Source organism: Anarrhichthys ocellatus, unplaced genomic scaffold, assembly GCF_004355925.1.
Source record: "Anarrhichthys ocellatus isolate YVR2014 unplaced genomic scaffold, GSC_Weel_1.0 scaffold91, whole genome shotgun sequence".
In the NCBI taxonomy this organism is placed as follows: domain Eukaryota; kingdom Metazoa; phylum Chordata; class Actinopteri; order Perciformes; family Anarhichadidae; genus Anarrhichthys; species Anarrhichthys ocellatus.
The window spans coordinates 28,765-45,190 of record NW_022280121.1 but is presented as its reverse complement, the minus strand read 5'-3'; the positions used below and the strand labels follow the sequence as shown (position 1 = coordinate 45,190).

Genomic DNA, 16,426 nt, shown 5'->3' with positions numbered 1-16,426 from the left:
TGTGTGTGTGTGTGTGTGTGTGTGTGTGTGTGTGTGTGTGTGTGTGTTCAGATGAGTTGCTGGATTCCCACCACAGCAGCTCTGACCTGGCAGATGTAATGGAGCAGATTAACAACTCCTTCCCTGCATGCAGTCGTAAGTTTCGTCCTTCTCCCCCGCCGTGTCTTCTCAGCCTCTGTAGGCAGATTTGTGTTTTCGCCACAAGGACGCTGGTCAGCAGAAAAGTAGTGCACGTCACTCCGTTTAACTGTTCATACTTCGTACCCTGCAGGGGAAAATATTGTGTAGCGAACCAGATATGGGAATGACCCAGATTTTTACCCTTCTTATACAGCAATACATTTTTTCCTCTCTATATTTGTCTATAAAAAGTCAGAAATAGTAGGAAACTATTTTTCGCCATCGCAATTACCTAAACTCCAATATGACACCTTGAAATCACTTGTTTATCTCTACCAACAGTCCAAAACCCAAAGATATTCAGTTAACTGATGTATATGACAAAATATAGCAGCAAATCCTCATTAAAAAGCTGGAAGTAAAGAATGTTTTGCATTTTTGCGTGAAACAAAACTGAGATGATTGATCAGTTATCAAAATAGTTGCTAACCCTCATTTTAGGGCTTTGCAATATTGAGAATATCAAGATATTATTTACCAAATACCTCAATATTGATATTGCGATGATATTGTAGAGTTGACTATTGGTGCTTTTTGAGTAGCGTAAATAATACATCTACACATGACATGCCTTTACAGTAATGTAGCCAACAAACCAGGATGAGACGACACTTATTATCAGATCCAAAATGTAAATCGATATCTAGTCTCATATCCTGATATGATGCACATATTATCGTTATATTGACCAGCCCTACCTGATTTAATGGACTAAACAGTTCATCGAAAAAAGTGTCCGTTTTAAGCTTAAATCTTCTCTCCTGTTACGTTATATTTATTATGTTATTATTAAACCAATATTCAATTGGAATCTGTAGATATGTTTGTTATAAGATACATCTCATACATTTGTAAGTTTATTTTGTTTATCCACGTTCGTACTTCTTACACCTGTGACATCTTCTATGAGTTGTTGCAGCAATAAATGAAATAGAAACAGGAAATTGAGGCCGGGGAGAAACGGTGGTTCCGTCCTGAGGCAATCAATATAATCTACAATTTCATTTTGAGTCATCGTCCACCTTCTAATTGTCTCCTTTACTTCCTCTCACTGCTTTTGTTGATCCTTTTGTCTTCTCTGTCCTCTTTCACCACCTCACATAGTGCTGCATTTTTTTATTTTTTTTTTATTTTTATTTTTATTTTTTTTAAACCTCATAGTGTCATTGGACTTTGTTGATGGTGTGTGTGTGTGTGTGTGTGTGCTGTGGGTTGTAAATAGTAGCAGCTGGAGCTATGTCTTGTCCTGTATTTCATTGGAGTGTGGTACATAGAGTGTGCTTTTCCTATAACTATTATCAAGGTTTCTGCAGTGCATGCTGGTTCCTCTGCATTGTGACTTGTTTTGATTCTGATGAAGTGCTTTCTCAAACACATAGATTTTAAATACAGCCGGGAAAAACCTTTGACCCTCATTACTCTTTAAGGCAGAATTTGAAGGAATATCCACCTCTGGGAATATTCATCAAATAGAGAAATAAACGAAAAAGGTGTGAATAGCGAGTTAGAGCTCACTGACTTTAAATTGCATTCAAATTTTACAATCAAAGCTCCAATGAGAGCTTTAGTTAAAAAATCCATTCTAATCTGGCAGAGTAGACGCTCCGGCATTGTAAGCATTTGGTTGCTGAACAGCTCCGAGGCAGCAGAGAGCTGAGTGTGTGCATGAATATGCGGCAGGCTGATAATTTAAACGGAGATGAACTGGGGAATTCAAGTGTTAAACCGCTCTATTGTCTCTTTGCTTTGTCTTCCACAGCTTCGAGCCTCTCCTCGAGACCACAGGTAAGACGGGGTTCTTCCACAATAGTTCTCTAAATCAGTCTGCATTTGCAGCTTGTGTGGAAGGTACTTTCTGCTTTTCTGTGTGTGTTTTCACGGGTTTGAGTAATTGGCAAAGGTAAGAGAACTTTGAGCAGTGCTACATTTTAGAGGTAATTACAGCTGCTGTCACAAAAGCAGCCCGCCTCCATGTAGCCTTCACCTGCCTCAGCCATCCACATTTGGTGGCCTGTGAGAAAGAAACAACAAATGGATCTCTCTGGAGTGCCATTAGCTGCTCCTCTCGTTCCCCCAGTCGGAGACCAAGGTGCATTTTGGGACGGAGGTGTTGTGAAAGCCCTTGCCACTGACCCTTTCAGGCTGCAATTTTTTACCCGCTCTGGTGCTTCTCCCCTCCCACCATTCTTTACTTTCTCTCACTGTATTTTTTTTTAGACTGCTCAGCTTGTTTCTTCACACACAGCTAATACCTTTCAATGTCCTTATTTGCTATTGATCCGTTTGTGGTGGCTGGAGACGGACAGCGGACACATACTTTCCCTTTTATTTCTACTTCCTCTTTGTTAACCATTACTCTTTAGCTTTTCAGCATTTTTCACCTATAAATTGAAGTTAAGTCAAGTTCAACATGACTGTTGTAAAGCCCACAATACACACTTTGTACTCAGTACACTTAGGAGATGAAGTGAACCAAATGTCTTACATCTCCTCAGTCTTACTGGTATTTAGTTGAATCATCCTTTCACTTTTTCCTTTTTTTCATTGTCCTTGGCAAACGCTTTCTATTGGTTTTCACACAAAGGCATGGGTGAATAGGTTTGAGTGACTAATTCCACTTCTGAGAAGACAGCTATGTTTTGTAAAATCTCTCCTGCATCATCCCCGCCCACCTCCTCCCTTTCCTCCACACTGAGCTCCCTAATGGACTGCAACTGGCATGAGGGACCGCAGTCCATTTACCAGCTTTCAAATCCGATTACTTTGTTCGGACATCTGATATTTCCACCCAGAGATGTCTTGATCAGAAACAATGAGGCGGGTTTACCTCCTTCACTTGGGCTATGAATAAAAAAAGACAGGAGTACTAACGAACCCTACAGGCGTGCACCGTGTGCACCGTTTTTTTTTAATACCTCACTTTTGTTGTCTGATCCGACTTGAGGATTTCACGTTTGTGTTCTCTGTTTTGCAGGTATTGTGAGCACAGTCACCACAGAGGATGCCGCGTGCGTGTTTGTGCGTGCACACATGTGAGTGCGTGTGCACAGTAAGTGTCGGAGGAGACAGAACCATTCCCAAACAAACAATCCCCCCCCCGATCCCAAAGACGCACAGGACCAGACAACTTAACTACTTTTACCACCTTGTCTTGTACTATGCAAACTGTACATTTTATGAACTGTAGATTGTACCTGAACTTGGTTCAACATTTGTCAGTGATTTGTTTAGATATGCAGATGAGTATATGGACACGGGGCTTTGTATAGTAAAAAAAATGTGCTTTTGTTTTTCCAGAGGGTTGTTTGAGATTTGTATTTCGTTCTTGTTAAGTTCTGCCCTCACTGGGTATCAAACTGTTACATATGTTGTCATTCCACTGCTTCATACCCTCCAGTCCCCCACTTGCAATTTTTTTTGTCAAAGGAAGTAGCCACAGGTTTCCATGTTTGGGAGCACGCACAGTTCCTGAGTAATAACATCTAGTGGCCGAAAGGATTATCGTTTTGAAGACTGTCACTTTTCAAACCTGTGTTTTGTTTTGAAAATCTATCTTGTAGCATGCTCGATGTCAAGTTCCCCTTTAAAGCATTGATATGGCGGCAGACTTTGTGTCCACTGCGATTTGTTGATATAAACTTTACCCCTTCTGTGCCTATACAGTTTGTCATTCCACGTGTGGAAGACAGAGATAAGAGTTGAAAAATGAAAGTGGGTTTGTGTACAAAGAGTGAAGTTTTGGAGAATAAAGGTTTTAATCTAAAGTTGTTCTGAATTTGGGTTTGTAAGAGGCCCGCCGTCATGTAGAATAGCTTTTTTTGGTTTTTTTAAAGATATATGTTCAGAAATCAGAGGAAAGCCATGATTGCCTTGCTACCTCAGACTCATAGACACAGTTTTGTTTTTGTGGTTTGTTGTGATCATTTACAGAACAAGAACAACCTGGTTTAGCTTTCTAAGCTTTAGCTTACTGTATTGGTGTACACTGCAACGAGGAGATGCCAAGTAAAAAGAAAAAGAAAATCTATTACTGTACCACAATGGGTCTGTGGCCTGATGAAGCTAGCCGTGCGTTATGACGAGTATTACTTTATCTGATGTTAGTTTTTCCACTGGCCTACTAGCACTGGTCCCTCACTGCGTTGTGTTGTTGTGCTATATGCTATCCTGTAAAACTTGTGAGACTGAACAACACTACTATAACCTCCTCTGACTGTAGACTAATGATGATGATGATTTTAATGATTCCAATCATGATGGACAGTACCACAGCAGAACTGTGTCGCTTCTCCTGAGGTATGTAAAATAGATTGACCACACTACGTGTAATATGGCTACGTTTTATTCTAAATAAAATTTTTATAACAAGTGTGTCTCCCCTCTGCATTGCTTTACTTAATGTAATTGTTAGGCCTGTAATAGTAGATTGAGACTGTAAATATTCAAAGTTAATAAATCCCTTAACTTTCATAAACACTGATCAGAAATTCAATTCCACTACTTGAAGTGTTTTCATATGCAGCACTTGCCTTGAATTTAAACCATCTATTGAGAAATTCGGGCCTCATTACTGCCAACGCTTCAGTATCATCCAGCCAGGACCGTAGCGTTACTATTTATCAAAGGAATTGATCATGCAGTGAGAGGTTGTGTCATTATTACACGTTTGCAGTTAACATGCTGAGCTGTTACTGAGAACTCCAAATGAATGATGAAAGGTAATTAGCCTTTATTGCCTTCCATTTTTTTTCCTCTCAATTGAGCAGCATTACTCTCTTGTGGCTGCATGCATTGATTATTCTTGAAGGTTGCGCAATGTTGGATTTAAAGACATTTAGCTTGGTTTACCTTGGCCGTGCTGTCACTTGTTGCTGGTTATAAATCAAATCTGACTAGACAAGTCATTTGAAGGTGTAAAATCAGCTAATTTTAGCAATCTGTCAGACTTCAATATGTCCAGACAGGAAATTGCCTGCACTCTGGTTGCAGTTATTGGACCACAAATGGGTTGTTTCCTTCCTTTAACTGCATCGGCACGTCCTAGTTGTATAACCATGTCCTCTCCACTACAGTACTGAGGAAATATTGATGACTAACATATCAATCCTTTGATTGTGTCCATATTGTTTTTTGTTGTGGCACCTGTGCAAATTCAACACAAATAAAAGTAACTTTTCCATGCCAAGTTTTTTGTTAATATCACTCCCTGTCATATGGTCCAGCCATAACACACTTCAATAATGCAAAGTGGAAGTGCACGCTAATTGGATCTGACTCGCATCCTCCTCTGGGCTCCCTGGGGTGCCTTAATTAGTCTGCCACTCCCATTTCTGTGATGCACTGCAGGAATCGGCTTGTTTGTAAAGGCAAAGAAGTTTAAGTAACAAACTAGCATACACAAGAGAGAGGTGGTACTTATTGCTCACTGGATCCCGTGATAGAAAGAAGTGCACTGGTATTGTTATTAATATTAATGTGACCATAAGTCTCTGTGTGAAGGAGGATTTGGTTTAATTACTGTAACAATCTAATGTGCTCATATGAAACTTAGTCAATTTATCAGCCATCTTTCCAAAGTATTTTAATCCTTACAAAGCTCTCTGGGAATTAGTGCATTAAACTGTCTAGCTCCAGTGAGGTGCAGTCTGCTTGCTAGACTGAGCAAAGATTAGTATTCCGCAGTTCAACAAAAACACAATTCAATTAGTGGATATTTTAATAATAATGTAACAATTTTGAAAGTGAAATTCCATGGCACTCCAAATGGAGATCAAAGGTCAGCCCTGCTGCTGGTAGGAATGCATTGAGTCAGTGCTGCCCAATCACCAACCTGGTCGGTAATCAAGAATCCGAATACCACCTGGGATTTTATAATTGATTTAATCTACAGGAAAGTACTCTCTCAAAATTGGCTTGGATTAAATGCGTTTGTTGTTGCTGTACCCTTGACAAACAGTTATTTTCTGCCTAATAAGTTGCTAAAGAAAGTTTCCTTCCATCAGGAGAACTGGTATTTATAAATTGTTATGCTTTAGTAACTTGATTGTTTGGTTAGCTCAAATTACTAAATGACCCTCTGCAACCCTGGATCAGCCTGGAGGCACCTCGACTCCACAGCTGTAAGTTTTTTTCCGAAGAAAGTAGAAGTTGACAGATTTTAACAGTGATATAAATCTTGTTCAGGGGTTCCACGTGTGGTCCACTGTTGTTTAATTTAAACCTTTCTTTAGTATAGTATTTTGTTTTAACATGCTAAAGTGAGTTTAAAGATAAACTGAGGTCAGGTAAGTTAAAGCCCAGATTCTTTTGAAGCTGACACAAATTATTTCTTTTCCAGACATGTTGATGTCATATCCCATTATATATGCCATTATTTTTTGTAATTGTTTTGTGGGAACCTATTTATTTAATTTGATAGATTTATTGATCGCTGAATATTGTATTAAACTCGGTAGTGCCCAGACCATGTTTGCTAAGGCAGCTGAGAAGCTTGTATGCATGTAACCTACTGAAGAAGCCCTGTGTCTGAAACTGCTCTGCTAATTTAGTTTTTACTTTATTTAGATTATTAAACCCAACAAGACAGCAAGACAGCAGTGGCTCTTGTTTCTCTCAACTCCACACTTGTTTAAGACCAGACCAACTACACATGCATGCACAAGTAAGTCACTATGCAAGTAACCTCTTGGGTGATAAAGTAAAAAAGGTTTAAGCTTAACAAAAACTTCTGATGCAATATATATCTTCCCTATATTATCCGTCTATTTAACACCCTATCATCAATGATATTCCCAGTTCCACAGTGGCCTCCAGTGCCTCCTTTTTAGTAAAGGTGCCCTCTTTGCCAGTAAAACATTTACCCTGACCCTGTCTGTGCTCCACATGCAGAGTAAATACTACACTACAGGCTCTCTCGTATCCTGTGTATATGAGCCTCTCACAGGATAACCCACAATATCAAATCTATTTAATTCCCTTGTCCTTTTGTCCTTAAACTCCTCTGAGCATCACCATCTGTGATCTGCTTGTTCTCTTTTGTGGGGTAAAAACAGACTACGACGATTCCCCCGGGCTTTGGCCGTACGGCCTCAGCTGTCCACCGGCCGACCATCCAACCAAATTTTTTGGATGGCACAGTGCTGGATGGTTAGTTCCTTCCCCCTTCCTCAGCCCTTTTTCTCATTCATGCATCAACCCTGGCTGGCATGCAGATCCGTTCGACAGCTGTCCTCTTTGATCAGATGCTTGGCAGGCAGCGACAGAGCCAATGGTATGGTGGGTGTCTTGGCGGGTAGCTGCTCCTGGCACAAGGCGAGTGGCACAGAGGACGGGGAACAGATGTTGAGGACGGGGAGGCAAGACCCGTCCGGGATACGGGATAGAGGCTGGACTCGAGAGGAGTCAGGGAAAGAGGAAGGGAGGAGTACAAGACAAGCAACCTAGAGGGGGGGAGAAAACACTGATCAGGAGATTACTAGAGGTAGTTTCATTTTTCATTATTGCTATTATGTTAGCAGTTGAATCTCTTTCTGCTTACACAGTGCTCCTCTATGTAAATGTTCCAGCTCACACTAACTTGAGATAAACCCGTAGCCTAATGAACCTCCCGGCTTTAACAATTCCCTTGCCGTGCTTATCTGCTGAAGTTTATCGTCCTTAGTGCACTCCAGATCTCCAGAATATGCTGCGTGTGCATAGTGAGTTAGCGTTAGCACCATTTTAGCTCTCTCTTTGACAATTAATTTGAAGTATCTAACTGCACAGGACCTTCTCCTGGCAGGGCATCGACGTGGGGTTTAAATTTTGAATGCCTCAGGGAATATTCTGGGAATTTGTCCCATGTCAGCATTTTCTTCTGTGGGCTTTAAAGAAATGAAATGGAGAGCAAAACCTGATATTTTAAGTATACTTTCTTCAATCACTTTTATGTACTTCATTTAGAGCCAGCCTTAATATGTCACAGTGCATTCAGCTTTCAATGTCTGACCTCTACTCTTAAACAGCCCTGCTTTAACTGGAAATTGCTTTTTTCAAATTTATATATTTTTCATTTTTACTCGTCTCTCACTACCCAGAAAAATTGCGATAAACTGTATTATTGTCATTTTAAGAACATTTTATGCCAGACCAATGAACCTTTAATTCTTAAGAAAATTCAGATATTTGAAATGGAATATGAAAAAAATATGAAAATATCCTAAATACATAAAACACATTTAACCACACAACAAAAAACAATAAATAAAATTAACTCTCAAGCTCCGTTAATGGAAATGTGCAATGTGTGCACAATTCCTATAGTTTTATAATGTTAATGTTTGTTCTGGCATCCTGTTGGCTAAAATGTAGGCGACATTCTTATGTAAACCAACATGCATGTAAACACAACGGGCAATATTGATGTCAGCCTAAATGATTGAGGTCTTGTCCATGTATCGTACAATAAGTAGATAAATATTATTGTCACAGGCCTAGTTATCAGTTGCCTTGCTGGCTGCCTTATTATCTTATTTAAAGGCAGTCATTTGCCCCAATCCATATGCTAACATTATTCACCCCTCTTTAGACACGTATGGCTATTACAGATACACAAACACAGATTCTGTACACACGCACTTGTATTGTTGCATTACACCTATTTTACCTGCTTTTCTCTCCAAAGCAAAGATGACTGTACCAAGCTTTCTCAGACAGAATTCCCCACGGGCTCTTTCAGGATGCCTGGTCAGGGCCAAGGACTAATGAAGGGAGACAACCGAAATTGGTGCGTCTGAAATTAGAGCAGTGGGAGGTGTGTGGGGAATCAGTCAGTATCTTCCCAGTTTCATTACAGCATGGACCATTAGCTGCTGACAGATCATTGACATTCCTGGTCACGATGTTTAGAGCCCTGCTGCCACAATGGCAGTATGAACCAATCATGCCACTTGTAAACACAGACGCTAATGAAATTTGATGGGCCTTTTCAATTGGCTGAAAGATTCATGGGAAATATGGAATGGATCTTTGATGTGTTGCATATAGGGAAAAATGAATAATAACCACAGTATTCACCATTTTGTGCCAAATGATTGCAGTTTGATTTGCATATTTCCTTGTATGTCGGAAAGCCGTCGGGTGCCAGGTGATTTTCCTCGCACCTTTGCTTTCATGACAAACCATCTGCCGGAAGATGGTCTAATGCTCATCACACCTCTGTGGCTGACAGGTTGTGGTTGATGCACCCCAACAGTTTGCCACTATTCTGCAGATTGTGAATAAGAAAACACTCTGAATTATTAAAAGATCGCTTTTGGCCATGCTACTCAGAGCCCAGTTGCCATCAGTATGTTGAGAGTAATATACTGAATGTTGTGTCCACCAAGTGATAGGTTGAGTTTTAAACGGGGCACTGAAGAGAAATGGGACATTTAGTCCATATTTTGAAATTAGAGAGGACGTTACAAAAAATCGTTCTGGTACTGCAGGTGCTATGATTTCCAATCACCTTTGCAGAGCGATGGTTGTTTGGTATGCAGATGATTTTCTGAATGTTTTCTGAGGCTGAACTTTTTCCATGCTAAATGTGCTCGCAGGTGTTTTGCTCACTTGTCATTTTACATGCAAGGCTGTGATATGTGTATGCTATTAGCATTAGTGCTAGCTACGTGTATGTTAATGATTACGTGAATCACAGACTAATTGAAAGGGTAACCTCTACTCTTTACTAATAGTTTTCTCTCCACATTCTGCAGAGTTGGTAGATGTTTGGTTTTATAGGAGTGGGCTGGTTGGTGATGAAAGCTGCCAACGTATGACACCTGCCTCCAGATAGCCAACAGCAAAATGTAACTGCAATAACATGGGTTTCAACCAGTAAAGGGCAGTCACTATGCATAATTACAATATGTAAGATTTAAATACTTTGCACTAGAATGTTAAGATTTGGACCAGAATCCGTCAACAACACTACTAAATACACAGATACTTTGTTTTTCAGCTGAAAGAAGAGGTTTGGGGCTTTCATTTCTCTTTAAAGGAGTTTACTACTTCACATTTTAGTTTTTCAAAACAGCTTAAAAATAAATCTGTGATGCATAGGCGGTTAAATTACAAACAGCAATCAACCAATAATGGATTGATCATTGAGATCCCTATTCCTGTCATCATTGTATTTGACTGTCGTTACCTAAGTTGATTGGGCAGTGGTTGCCCACCCTTGATCTGAGTGCACTACCACCAGAGCCTCTGAAGATGAATTCCAAGACACTGCTGCTCAGCTTTAGATTATCTACATTGTATGGTTAATATTTAATATCAGAATTCAAGCCTTTCCACAACATTTAAGCCAGAAACACACAAAGCAGCAGTGAAGTGCGCCCTGCGGTGGGCTGCCATGTCAATGGAAAGCTGTGGCGAACTGCCGTCAAACTAAAAGCTGAATTTGTGAACATTTTGACTTTTGACAGGGAAAAAAAGCATTGTCTGTTTATATATCGCATTGTATAGAGCGCACGTGTCGCCACTGATTCATTTAACTATGTCAAGAAGCGCAGTTTGTCATGCTGAATTCATTTTATTCCTGCCTAGTTGACAGTCCCTTTCCCATTAAGTGACTTTACAGCAGTTTGGAAGTGTAGAGAGCAGACGGCAGGAGGTGCTTTCTGTCGGATGTGTGAAGGTATCAACATACAGGAATGACACTGGAGGGAGCAGAGCCTAGGTCTTTTTTTATTCTGTTATAGGTGATTATATTGTATTTTAGTTCTAAATGTAATACATACAATTAGGATGTTACTAGTGGATAACCACAGAAGACTAATCAGGATTTCTATACAATTCATAAAGTTTTGACCCATCGCCCATTAAATGAATAAATAGATCGGCAGGTCTCTTTAATCCTCTATTGTCGATTTGATCAGGAATCTGCAAAATCCTATGGGTGACAGTGCAAACTACAAGAAACAGATCCAGGAGTCTTTACATATACAATTGCAGTATGTCTGAAAGTTGATGTGTGACACCTGCACACTCTCTAAGTACACAGAGTATCTGGTTCCCCTACAAGAGCAGGAAACTTGCTCCACAAAAAAAGAGGCTGCATGGGATTCAAATTTTCCCCAAGTTCTTTTTTTAAAATATGCATATCATATTCTTTTTGACAAATGGGGTGCTAATGATCAAAACACAACTCACAGAGGCCTTTAAAGAACCTGTCAAATTCAGCTGGCAGGTTGATGGGAGGAAGGGGAGATGTCATGTGTCAAAGGAACAGGTAACTACGCTGCCACCTGAGAAACAGGGGAGAAGATGTCGGTGAATAATGTAGGAGGTAGTAGTTTTGTATGAAAGTGGTTTGATACGCTCATTTGACTTGTCACTAAGGAGTGTATAAAGCTGTATGTGAGCTGCAAAGACTCAATGCTTCTCAATGAGCTCATCTGACTATACTTGAAAATGCATAGTGGTCCTTCTTAAAAACAAGGCTGCTGAGATGCATGTTCACTTGACAGTTCCAGTGAGGAAAGAATAGGAAGTAAATTGGAGAAGAACACCGTGCAAAACGAATGAAGAGGGCAGAAAGAAAAACGGGAAGGCAAGTAGCAATTATTCTACGCTATAAGCAGAAATAATAAGTTAGTTGAAGCGAAAGGAGGAAAGGTAAGCTGAGAATCAAGCTGTCAGCTGGTGGGAGCCACTTTTGATTCAGGCCATCGTAATCAGTTCTATTGTGAATAACTGAATACTGAATAACGTGTGATTCCTCACTCATACTCCTGGCTTTGTAATACAGTCTGTAAGATGAGACAGAGGCAGTCTTCTGTGTGAGTTTTTGATGATAGCTAAAAGAAGCAATGCTTTCAATTATCTGCTAGTGAGTACAGGACCTATATCCATCATCGGTCTTGGTTGTTTTCACTTTCTCTATTTGGCAATTTCAGTGGCTGCCGGTTAGAAGTGATCCTGTCTCCTTGTGCAACCAGAGCTGCTAAACCTCTTGCTATTCTGGGGTGCTAATATACATTTTTTTGTTTTTCTGACCGACGTCTGACGCTCATTTACTGATTATTAACCGACAAGATTAGGGCCTAACAAGCCACAGCTGCAATACATTAATACACATTAATACAACAAAACATACGTAAATCTTTCAGCATTTTTTTTACTAGTGTGCTATAATCTACAAAAATCAGGTTTTCACATAGCAGCTCAGGGCTCTGAATGCCTGCAGCATTTTACACTGCACTATTTAGCCTAGCAGCTCGCAGACATTTCCTTACCCATAACCCTTCTGCCCTTACTCGCTTTAAATCGCCGCATCACCCGACAGGGTTAACAACACCATGGTAGAATTTCAGCCCAAGATTGTTGAAACAGAACAGCTGATCTTGGTAGCAAGAGCAACAACAAGTGGACCGCTATGAGCCAGCTCTCTGCTCTGCGACCTCGGTGAAACACAGGGGAGAGACGAGCATGACAGGCAGTAAATGGCAAACGCATTAAAGAAAAATAATTTGATTTTAAAGTTCCATGATTCCACTACTTTCCATCATGTTTTAGGTTTTTGCTGTGGTATTGTTGTATTATGGGTATCAAGATACTTTTAAAGTCATCATTTTTGGTAGAGTGACAACATTAGAACTAGCACTAACTTTTACACTACTACCAGTTTTTTTTTATGGTGCCATAACACCCTTCAAAATGAAAATCTCATGGCTGGAATCTCAGTTTCCTAATTTCACCTCCTCGCTCCCTCTACTCTGTATTCCATTATCCATGGATGACATGAGTTGCCAGGGAAAGCGTTGCCCCACTTTTCCCTTTCCCCCCTCTTAAAAAAATGTTGAAATAAAGCTGAAACCAATCCGGATTAAGGCCCTCTCTAAGTTTCCTCGTAGTCCCTTTCAATTGCTGTAGTCTCAACGAAACTAGCTGGGAATCCGGCCTCTCTGTGTGATACAGATTGCAGTTGGAAAGCAGGATATCCTTTCACAGGAATAGGCCTGGGATGACACAACACCTTGTTTTTGTTCCCAAATCCGCAGGTGAACAATGCAAGCACTGGGCACTGGCATCAGCTAAACCAGAGATGCCAGCCTTGTCTCTTCTGCACACTCTGTTTTCTGCTGACAAGGGACAAGCTAAAGTGCAAAAGTGGAGCAAACAGCTAAATATATTAGAAACTAGTTTACGGCCCCACGATCAGCAATGTGCTCCTGTGTGAATACATTTACACTGCGCCTGGCTGTGTTATCTGAATACAAACGTGAATGCGGTTGGATTAGCTTATATGTTGTGTGCTTTGATGCAGCGCAGAGCTTTTTTTAGCTGTGTGTAGTGTGCCTGAATATTGTCCGGGTGTATTACAAGTCTATAGCTTTGGGGTTTGTTAGCTCTTCTCTGGGAGATGTGTTCAGTCTTTCCATTAACTATTGAAAACATCTGCTTTGGAGAATTCCTTGTCAAGCTCTGGATCCTGAAGCAACAAAGAGGCTTGAAGATCCATTTAATATGGGCTCCTGCTGCCACTAAACAGCCATAATGCACGACTTTTTGTGTTGGGAATTTCACAAAATGACAAATACTGATGGCCAAGAGGTTTCCTTGACATGTTTTTGTGCCAGGAGATTTAGGAGACAAAAGTTTGAACAGACAAATTCCTTTAACTACAGCTAAAAAGTTTTCTTGTCCCTAGTAGCTAGCAAACCAAGACAAAACGTGTGGATGGATTCAATTTGCACAGATAGTCTTCAAGGGAGAGCTTAGATATGGATTTCTAGGGAGGGTTCTCGGAACATGATTTCAGCTTTGTAATTAAAATTTCATCAAGTGATGAAACGAACCAGAGGCTAAATGAGCATAAAGGTTAATCATCTGTTCAATAGCTAGAAGGTCAGACTTTGTGTACTTTGGATTGTGTGATATATTAAGTGCGTGCTGGCTGCTAATATCGGCTGTGCACCGACATGAAACTAATGGACATGTTAAGTGTGAGCTCTGACAAGCATATTCGATTAAAGGTTAATTGTTAATTATCACAATGCGAGGAAGAAACACCAATAGCACAGCAGGAAGGAAACAAAAATAGTTTATGACCTTGACACAGCTTGAGAGTGAGCTCGAGTGAGAGACTGAGAGGAAGAGAAAAAGATAATGGTGCCTGCGCTATGTAATCTACGTGTGCACATGTGTTTCTGGATGTATTCAGCAGAGACGGTCTTATTTCGTCTGCATTCTGATTACCATGTGGCCTTTGTGCCTGTGTTCGAAACTACTGTGGGGTAAATGATTGCAGGGGAAATGGCCGGCCCTGAGAGTGTTATTGGCGAACATTGCAGCAATCACCTAATGGTCCATATCCGTCCCATACATTAATGAATCTCTAGCCTTTTCTCTTTCTGTTTCGCTTTCTCCTACCACCTTTAATAAATGCATATCTTCAGTTGAAATTGTGTTAATTCTTCTCCCACATTTCTCTCATCTCTCACACTGATTACTTCACTTCAATTCCGTTTCTATCATTGAACCCCTTTCTTATTCTGCCTCTCTCTCTTGCTACCATTTGCTATTTTCTTCATCATGCCTTCATTTTGCTCTCCCATGCATGAACAAAACACTGAGGAAACAATCGGTGCATTTGCAAATTCTTAAAGGGGCAATGTGTGAAATCTGGGCACATGCCTCAAAGAAACGGGGGGGGGGTCAGCATTTCACCTCCACTACTAGGTCCACTCAATCTGAATTCTTTAATCGTCAGTTATCTTAAAAAAAAGACAAGTCAACTCCTAACTAACAGCAGGGCAATAATACGCAAATATCCTATAATCTTTACAAGGCTGGTGTAACGCTGGGTCTAACCTGTGTAACAGCTAGGGGTGTCACTCGCAATTTGGCGATTAATTTCAGATTTAGGCATTATTTTGAATATGAAACAACAATATTTTAATTGGGAACAAACAACAACAAAGCAGTCTCTAAATCTTCTGCAGCCTACAAACTAGTTTTTCTGTCAATGAAGCGTTCATTGTTTAATTTACTCACAGGGCACCACTGGTTGAACTTAAGCTGGCTGCTAACTGCTACAGAAGGTTCATCGATCTCCCGTAGCTTCGATAAAGCAACCTCTCGGAGGCGGGGAGGACGACACGAAAACACAAAGACGTTTTCTCGTTTCTGCCACTTTGAATTTAATCCAATAAACAAACCATCAAAACGCACACGGACCCTACACCTTCAGCATGATTGACACGCCCTCGGGGGAAGCTGTACTTCATCAACTCATGTTGGACTGAGGGAAGACTGTACGTCACCGTGCCTCTGGAGGTACTAGTGGTGTTACAAGACAGGGCGGGCTGGGGCTAGCTGGTTAGCATGCTCATTTCAGTTGATATCTGTGCACCACAAAACGTCTTTGACATAATGTCAACACTGTAAACTCTTCCCATTATGTTGACGATGTTTTTTTTGTTTTTTAAGTTTTAAAATAGAATTCTGGCCATATGTCACACATTGCCCCTTTGTAAAGTACCTGTTTTCCATGATTAAGTGTAGGTGTTATTTGTGTTGATGCCTTTTCCTGGTGTCTTCTGTGCTTCACTCGTCTTCCTTCATGTTGTCTTTTTAGTGCCACAGGGTGAGTGACAGCAGCCTGATGATGTTACGTCACATGTGACAAAGCCTCCATATACTGCTCTTTCCATGCAAGTGTAGTAGTCTTGGTTGACAAGTTAATTGATTAGTTGGCCAGACCTGTGAGACTGATGACTTGCCGACAGGGCTTTAGTGTTGAGTAAATGAGAGGAATATTCAGTTTCAGTGGATGCCAGACAAAAAGCGGGACCGTATGCAATTCTGGAATTTTTAACGAGCACATTCAATGCCTGATGATAGCTTTTTAATTTAGCTTATGAATGAGAATCTGTTCAATTCACTTGAAACGGAAGACAAGTGAAACGACATATTGGGTTTAATGCTCCAACCTGTTCGACAGATTGTGAGCTCTCGTGTTCGGTAACCTCTTCCTTTCTTCCGCAATAATCCACAGATTTGCTTCTGCATCCTGAAAGCTCTTACCCTTGATTTCGAAACAAAAACCTCGACAAATTCACCCGAACAGCTCTGTTAGGTGGATTCCAGTTGCCATAACATGCTCACTGTGTGGGGTCATTATTGATTCAGGCTAATCCCTCCCTATGTGCAGGATTATCTCTGTCTGAGACTGTACAAATCACTGTTTACCAAAGACAACTGAATTTATCTGAAAGCC

The 16,426-nt window shown here is 40.5% G+C and overlaps 1 protein-coding gene across 1 annotated transcript in view; it reads left to right on the top strand.

Annotated features, from left to right (window-relative positions):
• LOC116398813 (utrophin-like) overlaps nt 1-4,551 on the top strand; it is a 47,560-nt gene extending 43,009 nt beyond the window's left edge. The window contains exons 18-20 of the mRNA XM_031875470.1: nt 52-135; nt 1,940-1,965; nt 3,155-4,551. Of these exons, the coding sequence (XP_031731330.1) occupies nt 52-135; nt 1,940-1,965; nt 3,155-3,163 (119 nt within the window). The 3' untranslated portion in view covers nt 3,164-4,551. The remainder of the gene's footprint in view (nt 1-51; nt 136-1,939; nt 1,966-3,154) is intronic.
• The last annotated feature ends 11,875 nt before the right edge of the window (nt 4,552-16,426 follow it).